Source organism: Myotis nattereri, assembly GCF_964212035.1.
Source record: "Myotis nattereri genome assembly, chromosome: 7".
In the NCBI taxonomy this organism is placed as follows: Eukaryota; Metazoa; Chordata; class Mammalia; order Chiroptera; family Vespertilionidae; genus Myotis; species Myotis nattereri.
Window position 1 is genome coordinate 93,230,983 of NC_138082.1, and position 12,924 is coordinate 93,243,906.

The 12,924-nt window shown below is 43.1% G+C and overlaps 1 protein-coding gene across 2 annotated transcripts in view; it reads right to left on the bottom strand.

Moving 5' to 3' along the window:
* Nucleotides 1–1,621: 1,621 nt before the first annotated feature.
* The window catches only part of MAP3K2 (mitogen-activated protein kinase kinase kinase 2), a 99,055-nt gene continuing 87,752 nt past the window's right edge, over nt 1,622–12,924 (bottom strand). For both annotated transcript variants that reach the window (XM_081096415.1, XM_081096414.1), the window contains 3 exons: nt 10,819–10,948; nt 2,616–2,793; nt 1,622–2,110 (listed from right to left, as the gene is read on the bottom strand). In XM_081096415.1, the coding sequence (XP_080952541.1) occupies nt 1,885–2,110; nt 2,616–2,793; nt 10,819–10,948 (534 nt within the window). In that variant the 3' untranslated portion in view covers nt 1,622–1,884. The remainder of the gene's footprint in view (nt 2,111–2,615; nt 2,794–10,818; nt 10,949–12,924) is intronic.

Genomic DNA, 12,924 nt, shown 5'->3' on the forward strand with positions numbered 1-12,924 from the left:
CCCGATGAATCCTATAAAAGGCATCACATATAGGGCCTCCAGGAAGACTACTATGTTCTAGATCTTTTAAACATAAAGCACGTCGCACTTGCTTTAATAAACTGGGAAATATTGCAAGTGGCCACATCACTGATATCATTCATATTTTTCAGTAGCGCCAGTCCATCAGGGATCATGGCTTCTCCTAGGTGTCTCCTTCCATTCAAAGTCTTTGCTCTTAGTGGATACATTGTACTAGAAATACCTGGCGGTTTTAACTTTCCTATAAAGTAGTTAAACCTTGTTTCATATGCTTTGCTTTTCCCACGACTCTAAGCTGAGTTGAGGAAAGAATATACGCAGACAGCGGAGTTCAATGAGCTCTGTGTTTGAAGCCATTCCGTCTCTAGCAGGGAGTTCCTGCTTTGGGTGCGATGTGCAGCTGGGAAGGAATGGGCTGCTACTGGTGTTGAGGTCATTCACCCTGACTTGAAGCAGTGGTACTTGCTCTTGTAAAACACTCTCTATGCATCCTATCACTTTCTCTCTGAAATTACTGTTTGCAAGGAACCTCTCCGTAAATGGCTGCCAGCAGTCTGTAACGGGCTGGTCTTTACCACAGGGCTCCTGAACTTTGGCACTTTGGACATTTTGAGCAGGATGGTTCTGTCGGGAGCAGGTGTGGTCCTTATAGACTGTGGTCTGTTTAGCAGCATCCCTGGCCTCGACTCACTAGATGCCACCGGCATCCTCCTAAGCTGTGAAGCCAAAGCTGTCTCCAGGCCTCGCAGATGCCAAGAGAAACAGCCCTGCCCCTGGAGAGCCACTATCTTACTATGTTTGAGGTGGCTCAGTATTCTGTGATCCCAAGAACAAGGGTTCATCTCCCGACACTAGCTGCATGGAAACTCCAGGTGAAACTCTTAGTTCCTAAGAAATGTTACCCTATGGGGAATCAGGAGCTAGAAATAGGAAGATAGAATATACATTATTTTGATTATTTCTTCTTTCTCTTAATTTTGGGACTTTCTCCCTCAGGTAAAGATCACACTTTAAAATACACTAAACAACACATACTTCTGCTTCTCATTACTTCTCTTGATTGGTAAACGTGGTCTCTTCTACTGTGCACACATTAATTAAAGCAACCTCCTTTTGTCTTTTAATTTGGATTTGCTCATTGACTTCCATATCTGTTTTAAAATAAAATAGTATCTTTTTTAAAAAAACAAACCAGAAAACTATCCCACAAGGTTTTTAGATCCCAGTAACATGGATCTTCTATAGTGTATTTGCTTATTATACTGGTTAGGATTAACAAATAAACATAGTTCTTAGAGATTCATATTTTCTATCATGATTCCTACTGAGCAAGAAGCTTGGTATACAGAGGTTAGGATCTAAAGAATACAGATATAAGGAGGAACCTATATTCTTTAAGTTGAGTACCCACTCTAGACTCAAGTTTAGGGCTCAAACCCACAAATGAGGATCTATTTTAAGTACTGTCATTAAAAACTACAAAGCAGATATCATTTTCTTCTCGTTTCCATGTCTCTCTATCACCACCGATTTGCCGGTAGCTCAGAGAAAGACCCTCTAGTCCCAGGTATTCCAAATGATCTGTTTGTACTAGAAAGAGTGACCACGTACTAAAGTGCTTTATATGTCTGAACCACATCAGTACACTATAAAAATTTTAAAAAAAAGTTTCAAGTTCTTGTAAGGGAAAAAACGATTAAATATAAAAAATTTAGGTTACTATTATTAAACAAATTTAACCAAGAATCAAGAGAAACACTTTCCCTCTTGTCTTTTTCTCCCATCTCTCTTTTTTATAAAAAAGAAAAGTGCAGTCAGAGAGGAGGTGCAGGCAGATGGGCGCCAGGGGCAGGGGGCTGGCTGCTAGTGACAGTGCACGAACAGGTGCCTCAGCAGCTCCTCCGCCGATGGCCTCAGCTTGGCCTCCGTGAAGATGCGCTGGAGGAAATCCCGGGTGTAGTCGGAGACATGAGGGGGCAGCTTGGGGTTTGTGGGCTGAGTGGCGATTTTAAAGATGGCAGCCATTGCTTCATATTCCGCCCACGGAGGCTTTTCAGTTAGCATTTCTACCACAGTACAGCCCACACTCCTGAAAAGGAATTTAAAAGTTACATTTACACAAACAAGATCATCATAAAGAAGGATAGTTACTACAAAATGAGAAACAGGAGTGAAGTCAATATACATTAAGTGTGATTGATTTCAAGTTTAGTTTCATTAAAAGGTTGTAACACTATGTAACATAGTTTAAAGATAAAAATCAGTGAAAATAAACCACAATTTAAGGACTGACTCAAATGGTTAAGCACAAAATATTACTTTAAGAATAGCTGAATTATAAGAGACGAACAGTAAAAATTGATTACTTCTAAGTTCTTAGGGAAATGAAATATAGTTTTCTAGTGCTGAAGATGCTTAAGATAAAACCCTTCGTCAAGAATGGAAGTCAATGATTAAGCTTCAATGAGGCATAATTAAAATATTCACCCTTGCAACTCTGACATCCTATTTCAAAAGCATGAAAGACTCCTGACACCTGGCCAGGCATTTGTACCCGCGGAGACAGGCCGCGGGCCAGCCCACCGCAAACCTACCAGATGTCCGCTTTGCGGCCGTAGCCTTCCCCGCTAATCACCTCGGGGCTCATCCAGTAGGGCGTGCCCGTGACAGACTTCATTCCTGTCCCCGAAAGGCAGATTGTTTGAAGCCGTTTGCTGGCCCCGAAATCTCCTAGCTTGACGTTGCCTGTTGAATCTCGCAGGATATTTGCACCTAAAAATAAGAAACATCCTCCTTGCACTCTTCCTGTCGGCAGTTTGGAGCGTATAAAAGGACAACAGCAGAGAAGTAAACGGAGCAGACTCTTCAATCTGTCTCCAAACTGCTGCTCACACCGCCAATCAGGACAGTGCCCACGAAGGGCTCACTCACACACTGAAGATTCAGAACCAGGGAGTGCGTGAAGGCCATGCGAGGACAGGGAGGGTGGAGGAAGGGCAGCACAGCAGGCTCTGGGCCCAGTGTGTCTGTCTTAAAGCAAGAGGCTACAGCTAAAGCTCATTTCCCTGAGGAGGGATGTCCTGGGGGACCCTCATCATCAAAACTTCTAGCACTTTCCTCTCCTGCTCTAACTTAGTATTAGTTATTTTATAGTTTCTCTAAATATTGGGTTTTGCTTTATATTGATGTTTCTTCTCAATTCCTACATATTTAAAATCTCTTCTATGCAAGCTTCCAGCTTTGTTTTTAAATTTCATTTACTTTTTTTTTTTTAATATATTTTATTGATTTTTTACAGAGAAGAAGGGAGAGGGACAGAGAGTTAGAAACATCAATGAGAGAAATCGATCAGCTGCCTCCTGCACGCCCCCCACAGGGGATGTGCCCGCAACCAAGGCACATGCCCTTGACCGGAATCAAACCTGGGACCCTTCAGTCCGCAGGCCGATGCTCTATCCATTGAGCCAAACCGGTTCGGCAACTTTTATAATAAACTTATTATAAACTGACTTTGATTGCCTAGCTTGAGGTGGTTGAATTCTGTACGGTGAAGTGCCCCTCTCCCTCGCCACGCTGTCCCCTGAGAGGCTGGCACACAGCCCATGAAGGAGTCGGCTGCGCTCCAGGCGGAGCGGAGACAGAATTACTGGGAATCACTCTGCACAGGAGCTGGTCTCCTCTCCCACCGGCTTCTTCGCCCATTTGTTTGTATCACTATGAACACAAGGATATTTATTTTATACTTTGGGTCATAACTAATGTGCCTTTTTCGTTGCTCACATTGTTCCAGCTTTGGCCAGTGGAAACTCTTTCTCTCGGCTCCTGTGTCCCTTTGTCATAACCCCATCATTGTGTTCCTGTTTTTGGTTTGGGGTTGGTTTTTAGCATCTTCTTACTTTCGGGCACTATGAGATGCTCAAGGCCTAGAATCAGCCCTCTCTCCAAAGAGCCCTAGTTACTTTTATTTTTTTTTAATTTATTTTTATTGTTTCAAAGAGGAAGGGAGAGGGAGAGAGAAACATCAATGATGACAGAATCATCGATCAGGTGCCTCCTGCACACCCCACCCTGGGGATCGAGCTCACAACCCGGGCATGTACCCTAAGCGGGAATCTAACTGTGACTTCCTGGTTCATAGGTCAATGCTCAACCATTGAGCCACACCGACTGGGCCCTAGTTACTTTTAATGGTATCAGAAACCAAGATCCAGGGGCTAGGTTCATTTATTTGTTATTCTCTATTTTCCCCTTTATTTATTTATCATTTTAAAACTCAACCTTTTCTTCTGGAATTACAAGTCTTGTTTCTGTCTTATGTAAACTATTTCTATTCTCATTTTTAGCTTTACCTATAAACTACCAGTTTTTAAATAAGCAATGTATTTTGACTTATCCAATTTTGAAACTGTTATTTTTAAAAAATATTTTTATTGATTTTGAATGAGAGGAAGGGAGAGGGAGAAAGAAAAACATCGATGTGAGAGCAGAACACGGATTGGCTGCCTCCTGCATGCCCTCCGAGCCTGCAACCTGGGCATGTGCCCTGACCAGGAATTGAACCAGCAACCCTTTGGTGCACTGGGCAACAATCAACTGAGCCACAGTGGCCAGGGCTACTTTGTTCTTTTTAAGTCTTCTATAACCATAACCACATATTTTTTTAAGTGGGGGGGAAAATGATGAAAGGTCTTTTAAATATTTTCTTTTTGATTTTAGAGAGAGGAGAGAGGGAGAGAGAAACATCGATCAGTTGGAGGTCCACTGATCCCCACAGGACAGGCCGAGGGACCCCACTGGTGCACCAATCTGTGCACCAGGCCTCTAGTATTTTATATTTTTAAAAATCCTTTTCTTGCCGAACCGGTTTGGCTCAGTGGATAGAGCGTCGGCCTGCGGATTGAAGGGTCCCAGGTTCGATTCTGGTCAAGGGCATGTACCTTGGTTGCGGGCACATCCCCAGTGGGAGTGTGCAGGAGGCAGCTGATCGATGTTTCTCTCTCATCGATGTTTCTGGCTCTCTATCCCTCTCCCTTCCTCTCTGTAAAAAATCAATAAAATACATAAAAAAAATGATAACATTTAAAAAAAAAATCCTTTTCTTCCTTTTTTTTTTTTTTTTTTTTAATGGCCTCTAAGGAGAGTGAGTAGTGGAGAAAAGCTACATTATAGACGGGAGAGAATGCATACTGTCCAGTCCCACTGTGAACTTCTGTACTTGTTTTCCCAGCAAACCCCAGCGTGGTGGTGGTGGCTCTCCGCAGCTCTGCCAGTACCAGATGCCCTCCCAGCGAGCCACAGGCCTGAGGGAGGCACACACCAGCAGTCCGGCAGAACAGCACTGTCTACCCTGTTCAACATCTCCCTGTTCATCACGCAAAAAGGACTCTGTAAAAAAAAAAGCCACTGTCTCTAAAATATTTAGCCAGGGGAGGGCAAAAACAAGCCAGATTCTACTGGCCACAGCAGGGAGGCTCAGTCCCAGGCATACCCCAGACAGGCAGAGCTAACTATGGGGAGGAATCACCACTGTGGCATCAATGCCCATCCATACGAAGGGCTGAGTAAAAAATGTGTAACCAGGTTCCAAATATAGACTCCTACGTTTTCACCTTACTTTGGATACCTTAAAAGCAAACTATGAAGGAGATTTTTCAAACAAATATAAAAGCAGGTAAAATAGAGAAACCAAGATGGTGGTATAGGTAAAGACCGGAGTTTGCTGTCTCGCACAACCACTTCAAAAATACAACTAAAAGACGGAACGAACATAATCCAGAACCACAGGAAGGCTGGCTGAGTGGAAATTCTACAACTAGAAGGAAAGAGAAAAGCATACCGAGACTCAGAGGAGGTACAGTGCGGAAGTAAAATACTAAGGTGCGGAGGTGCATGCGGAGAGGGCTGGCGGCTGAGGGCGCAGTTGTTGTTTTCAATCGGGAGGGAGTCTCAGGCTCTGAGCTCCAGTTCTGGGAGAGTCTCTAGGGACCCAGACTCATACGGGAGAAGTGGGACTGTCTGGCATCAGTCGGAACTCGAGGGCAGCTTTCTCTTGGAGGGGCTTGTAGCCTGTTGATCCTGTGGGACCCACCCCGCCCAAGCCCTGCAGGGAGGCTTTTGCTGGACAGCCTCAGGCAAAGGCTAGATTAGCACCTCCCTAGAGACCCAAGAGCCAGGAAACCCAGAGGACAGAGTGGGACCATCCAGTTTGCAGCTCCGTGGAACTATAAAGGACACACTCAGGGGGCAGACTCAGTGAGCACCAAAGCCCCATTGAAGCAAGTCTTGCCCTGGAGGGGTGTCTCCAGCACAGAAGTTCTCCCACTGTAGACACAGCTGATTCTCACAGCCAATTGGCCTGGAGGCCAATTCCTCTCAGTGATGCCTACAACAATCAAGGCTTAACTACAACAAGACTGTGCACAAAGACCACAAGGGGGTGCACCAAGAGTGTCCTCCTCAGGTAATTGGTGAGGCTGAACCACTGAGCCCTAGAGGACACTGAAAGAAATAGACTTACAAGTCCAGGAAGTGCAGACAACCCCAAACAAAAGGAATCCAAAGAGGACCACACCAAGACACATCAGAATTAAAATGCCAAGGGCAAAAGACAAAGAGAGAATCCTAAAAGCAGCAAGAGAAAGAAACTCAGTTACCTACAAGGGAATACCCATACGACTGTCAGCTGATTTCTCAACAGAAACTTTACAGGCCAGAAGGGAGTGGCAAGAAATATTCAAAGTGATGAATACCAAGAACCTACAACCAAGATTACTTTATCCAGCAAAGCTATCATTCAGAATTGAAGGTCAGATAAAGAGCTTCACAGATAAGAAAACGCTAAAGGAGTTCATCACCACCAAACCAGTATTATATGAAATGCTGAAAGGTATCCTTTAAGAAAAGGAGGAAGAAGAAGAAGAAGGTAAAGATACAAATTATGAACAACAAATACACATCTATCAACAAGTGAACCTGAAAATCAAGTGAATAGTCTGATGAACAGAATGAGCTGGTGATTATAATAGAATCAGGGGCATACAAAGGGAGTGGACTGGCTATTCTTGGGGGGGGGGGGGAAGGGGTGAGGGGGATGCGGGAAGAGACTGGACAAAAATCGTGCACCTATGGATAGGGACAGTAGGTGGGGAGTGAGGGAGGAGGGTGGGGTGGGAACTGGGTGGAGGGGAGTTATGGGGGGAAAAAAGAGGAACAACTGTAATAATATGAACAGTAAAGCTTTAATAAAAAAAAAAAGCAGAAAAAAAAGCAGGTAGAATAGTATATGTATCCATGCCCCAGCCCCACCTATGCTGCCAGCTTCTCCCTCTTCCCCCCTCATATTATTTGAAACAAAGGCAAGACTTCATGATCGATAGTTCATAGCTTTAAAAGATAATGGCTCTTATTACATCAAACAGGATGGACAATAGCTCCTTAATAATGTTAAATATATACTCAGTGGTTTTTACATTTTTATAAAAAACAGAATCCAAATAAAGTCCATACATTGAGACTCAATGATTCATATTTTAAGCCTTTACTGATCTAAAGGTCTCTGTGATCTTTTCCATGGCACTTTAGGAGGAACCTGAGTTGTCTGCCCGTGGCTTTCCTAGTGACTAGGTCTTTGGACTCCATCCCAAGGCATCCTATTGGCCACGTTCATCTGCTGAAATGTATACTCTACAATTCTAAAATTTGGTAGCTGAATCTAAAGGCTTGATCAGACTCAGATTATTATTATTATTACTTTTTGCAAAACTACTTCATAGATATGATGATGTAATCTAAAGATAGGAAGTATGTCATGCTCAACTGTCTCTGTTTTAGATGTCAACACCTGTTAATCTTTAATGCTTATACCTATTAATTCATTAGTGGTTGTAAAATGGCACTATTCCATAATTCCTTCTTCATTTGTTAGTCAAAATATTGCTATAAAGACAAGTTCTCTTTCAACCATTATGTGGTCCTCAATGGTACAGTCAGTAAAAGAAAGGCAGAATAAAGGGACCCTGTTATGAAATAATGAGTTGATTGCCTAGCAACAATGATCAATTAGTTTTTATCCCAGGTTTCATTAAAAAGTCATCAACTATCGTTGTTTTTCCCTCACAGTTTAAAAATTTCTCACCATAAAGTTTGGGAAATATAGAGAAAGTAAAAACTGTGTCAAAGCAAACAACTATCACTCATCCTGCCATTTGGAAGTAACCACTGTCAATCATAGGAACACTTTTCTTCTAGGCCATACTCTCACTTTACAGACGGTATTGCATCTCTCACTTACACCTTACTTTCCTCCTATCCCTGTATTTGTCCTATCAGGATTTTAAGTCAGCTTGCTTCCAGCCTCATCACTCCTGGTAAGGCCCATCTGGGGTAGCTCCCCTTGGTCCCTGTACCTCGTCTCACTATGAGCGCTAAAGAGAAACCAGCTTGAATAGAGATCATTCCTAAAAGAATAATTCCCCAGTGTGGTTCTTCAAGCTATCAGCTGTCCTTGACACCTGAGGCCTGCCTAAGCTGGGCAGATCTTGACATGAAAGACAGGCTCCTCTCTCCTCAGGTCATGAGCCACACCCTCCTTCTCTTGTATGCTTCATTCTGGTGCAATGGTCTGGCTCAATGTTCTGTAGCAGAGTCCACTATATCACTAGACACTGGTTAGCAGCGCTTTCTTTAGCCTGAATATGGCCACATTTGGGATGTGGCTCACCACAGGAAGGCAGTAAATACCTGGGTAGCATAACCCCTCAGTAAGACCAATAAAAAATGTATTTTTTATTTTTATTCATATACTAGAGGCCTGATGCACGAAATCTGTGCAAGAGTAGGCCTTCCTTTCCCTGGCTGCCGGCACTAGCTTCCCTCTAGCACCCGGGACCTGGGCTTCCCTCCGGCCACTGGCCCTGGCTTCATCCGGAAGGTCGTCAAAAGGAAGTCTGGTCTAATTAGCATATTGCACTTTTATTATTATAGACTAGAGGCCTGGTGCAAGAAATTTGTGCACGAGGTGGGGCGGGGGGGGGGGGGGTGTCCCTCAGCCCGACCTGCACCCTCTCCAATCAGGGACATCCCTCTCACAATCCGGGACCGTTGGCTCCTAACCGCTCTCCTGCCTACCTGCTTTATTGCCCCTAACTGCCCCCCCTCTGCCCGCCTGGTCACCCCCAACTGCCCCCTTCTGACAGCCTGGTCACCCCTAACTGCCCCCCTGCCCCCGCTGGCTTGGTCACCCCATGCAGCCTGCTGTTCAGTCATTTGGTTGTCCCTCACTAACCCCCCTGCCGGCCTGGTCGCCCCATGCAACCTGCTGGTCAGTTGTTTGGTCGTCCCTCACTAACCCCCCTGCCGGCCTGGTCGACCCACGCAGCCTGCTGTTCAGTCATTTGGTCGTCCCTCACTAACCCCCCTGCCGGCCTGGTCGCCCCACACAGCCTGCTGTTCAGTCGTTTGGTCGTCCCTCACTAACCCCCCTGCCGGCCTGGTCGCCCCACACAGCCTGCTGTTCAGTCGTTTGGTCGTCCCTCACTAACCCCCCTGCCGGCCTGGTCGCCCCACACAGCCTGCTGTTCAGTCGTTTGGTCGTCCCTCACTAACCCCCCTGCCGGCCTGGTCGCCCCACACAGCCTGCTGTTCAGTCGTTTGGTCGTCCCTCACTAACCCCCCTGCCGGCCTGGTCGCCCCACACAGCCTGCTGTTCAGTCGTTTGGTCGTCCCTCACTAACCCCCCTGCCGGCCTGGTCGCCCCACACAGCCTGCTGTTCAGTCGTTTGGTCGTCCCTCACTAAACCCCCTGCCGGCCTGGTCACCCCATGCAACCTGCTGTTCAGTCGTTTGGTCGTCCCTCACTAACCCACCTGTCGGCCTTGTTGCCCCAGGCAGCCTGCTGGTCATTACTGTTACTGTGACGGCGTCCTGGACAATTTGCATATTCCTCTATTATTAGTATAGATTGGTTCACTTAATAGTCATCTTTTAATTTGCGGTCACAACCCAATTTTTCTAGAACCAAGCTTCAGTTTTTATAGACTCACATCTGCAGGTATGCTTTGCAGTACAGAATTTAAGCACTCTCAAATTTTACATATCTCCTCCACTCACTTTTATCTCACTTCATGCATTTACCTTACATACCTGATCCCTGAAAACAGCTGAATTTTAAAAATAGCTTAACTGAGTTGAAGTTCATCCGAGCTCAATCTCAGGCTCCCTTCCTCCTTCTTATTTCCTCCCTAGATAATAACACCCACTCCAAAGGCTTAAATTAATATGATCTCAACATGAAGTACATCATCACCATAGCTATCTGAATGCTTTCTAGACACCAGACACGGTTTTAAGCATATTCTATGGGTCATCTCATTTAATCCTTACAGGAACCTTATGAGTTGGACATTAGCACCCTCGCTAAACACGAGGCATGGAGGCATAGAGGGACTGTGCGTGTTTGCAAGGTCACGCGATTAATCACGGACAAAGCCTGAATTTGAACAAAGCCAACAATCTAGTGCCAGAGACTTCTCTGAACCATTATATTCTAATGCCTATGCCCTAACATGAAACATGGTCACTCTTTATGGTCATTTGAACTTTACTAATTCTGTGAAGCCCGTAAGGGAGTGGCCTACCGTGGAGACCTGGACACCAGAACTTGCCGGAATATGACTGAGTCCTACAGTATTTTAAAGGCAGCTGTACTGATTTAAACGTTGTATTTCTTAAGCGTATTACTCTTCTTATTCACACACAAAGAAAACTGTGTATTTAAAATGAAAAGACCTCATTCCTTACCTTTGATGTCTCTATGAACAATCATATTACTATGTAAATAGTAGACGCCTTCCAGAATCTGACGGGTGTATTTCCTAGTCACATTCTCAGTAAGAGCTCCATATGCTTTTAATTGGTCCTTAATTGAACCCTAAATGAAAACAAAAGAAAACTATGGTATGGTTTGAAATGAACCACTATATTACATCTTTATTTTTTAAAGAATCCTAGCTGAGTGGGAAAGCATGGGAATTCTCAGGAAGAGTGTATATGCCATCTCATTTACATACAATTCAATTATATACTAGTATTCCCTGACAAGAGCTGTGGAAGAGCATGGGTCACCACTAAAGGAAGCCTTTACAAGGATTCTTGATCCTTGTTTGTATTACTATCTTGGTTCTGTCTCATATTCCTTGCAACTGTGTTTCTAAAAATTCTCTTGTACTTTCATATCGTTTTGCCCAGAATATATTCTTGCTTTTCCTACTTGTTCTTCTATATATGTCCTACTTAATTATTTATTTTTTTCTTCTCTGTTTTTAGAAGCATTTTATTATTATTTTATTTAGAAGCGTTTTATTGATATCTGCCAATTTATTTCTCAGGAGAAAGAATGGGTATGATTAGAAAATCAGAACACATTACATTTTCAAGTTTTTCCTTTATATACTCAACATGCTAGTTCAAAACATGAGAAAACATATTAAAGAGGAATTTCAAATTGTCGTAAGTGTTTTTAACGCAGGACAAGGTGCCATCCTGGAGAATGCTGAGTCAGTCTGAGGTGAGACAGACACATAAATTTTACAAAAGCTGCCCTACTGGTTCTAATGTGCAAATCTGATGAATAACAAACACTTTAAAAGATAGAAAGAAAATGCTTCCTGAGGGACAGATCTTCTAAGATTTATTGTGCCAACGGCACTAACGATCCATTGGTGTAGCTGTTTTATCTTTGTGTACCTTCTTCAGTAGGAACAACTGGAATGGGTTGGGAAGCACTGTGCCAGCTAAAAATTGCATGTGTGTATCCCTAACCGGTTTGGCTCAGTGGATAGAGCGTCGGCCTGCGGACTGAAGGGTCCCAGGTTCAATTCTGGTCAAGGGCATGTACCTTGGTTGAGGGCACATCCCCAGTAGGAGGTGTGCAGGAGGCAGCTGATCGATGTTTCTCTCTCATCGATGTTTCTAACTCTCTATTTCTCTCCCTTCCTCTCTGTAAAAAATCAATAAAATATATTTAAAAAATTGCATGTGTGTATGTAAAATTAACAGAGATTAAAAATGACTGCTAGTCCAGGTACTGAAAATAAAGGTAGTTATAGTTCTAGTCTGAAAGCAGTTGTAGATACACTAAGGAATGGGGTGCTGTGCTTGAGAAAATGGAAGAAGAGATGACAATTTTGGCAAATCTTGAATCCAGCATGCTTAATTTACTGAGAAAAATTATATAGCATCATTCACAAACTTGGAGATTCAGGAAAGTCTAGGAACATGTACCATATGTCCAACCCATTGATGCCGTGGGCTTACCATATTTACAATTCATTCAGATTGTCAATTAACTATAACTAATTTGGTAATGAGCTTTTCAAATTTAAGGAACTGAAATCTATACTTTGATAAGACAGCTGCTTTTACATGATCTAACACCTCTTCCTGAATAGTCCTGGTTTATCCTACGATTGCTAACTATATAAAGATTATCCATCTCTATTTGTGATATAAATCAGTTTTAACCAATTAATCATTTTAATTAATCGTATCTTCAACAATCTGAGTCTCTATTCACTGTTATTCATAATTATTTCTATCTTAATTTAAATATTACACAAACAGTAATGAAAATCTGAATAAAAGAAAAAAGACAAATCACAATCCCAACATAACTCGTTTTTCTAAGTTTCTCTGTCCTTGTCCAAATACAGATACTTTTAAAATATCATAATCATTATTTAAAAGCACTTTATATTATTTTTTTCTTCCTTATGTAAGTACTTCCTTCAACTTTGCCACAAGTTTAATTTTTAACATTATTCTCTTAGACAATGCCATCATAATTTACTTCCACCATGGGCAATGAATTTCCATTTTTTCCATCACAGATCATACTAAAATAAATAT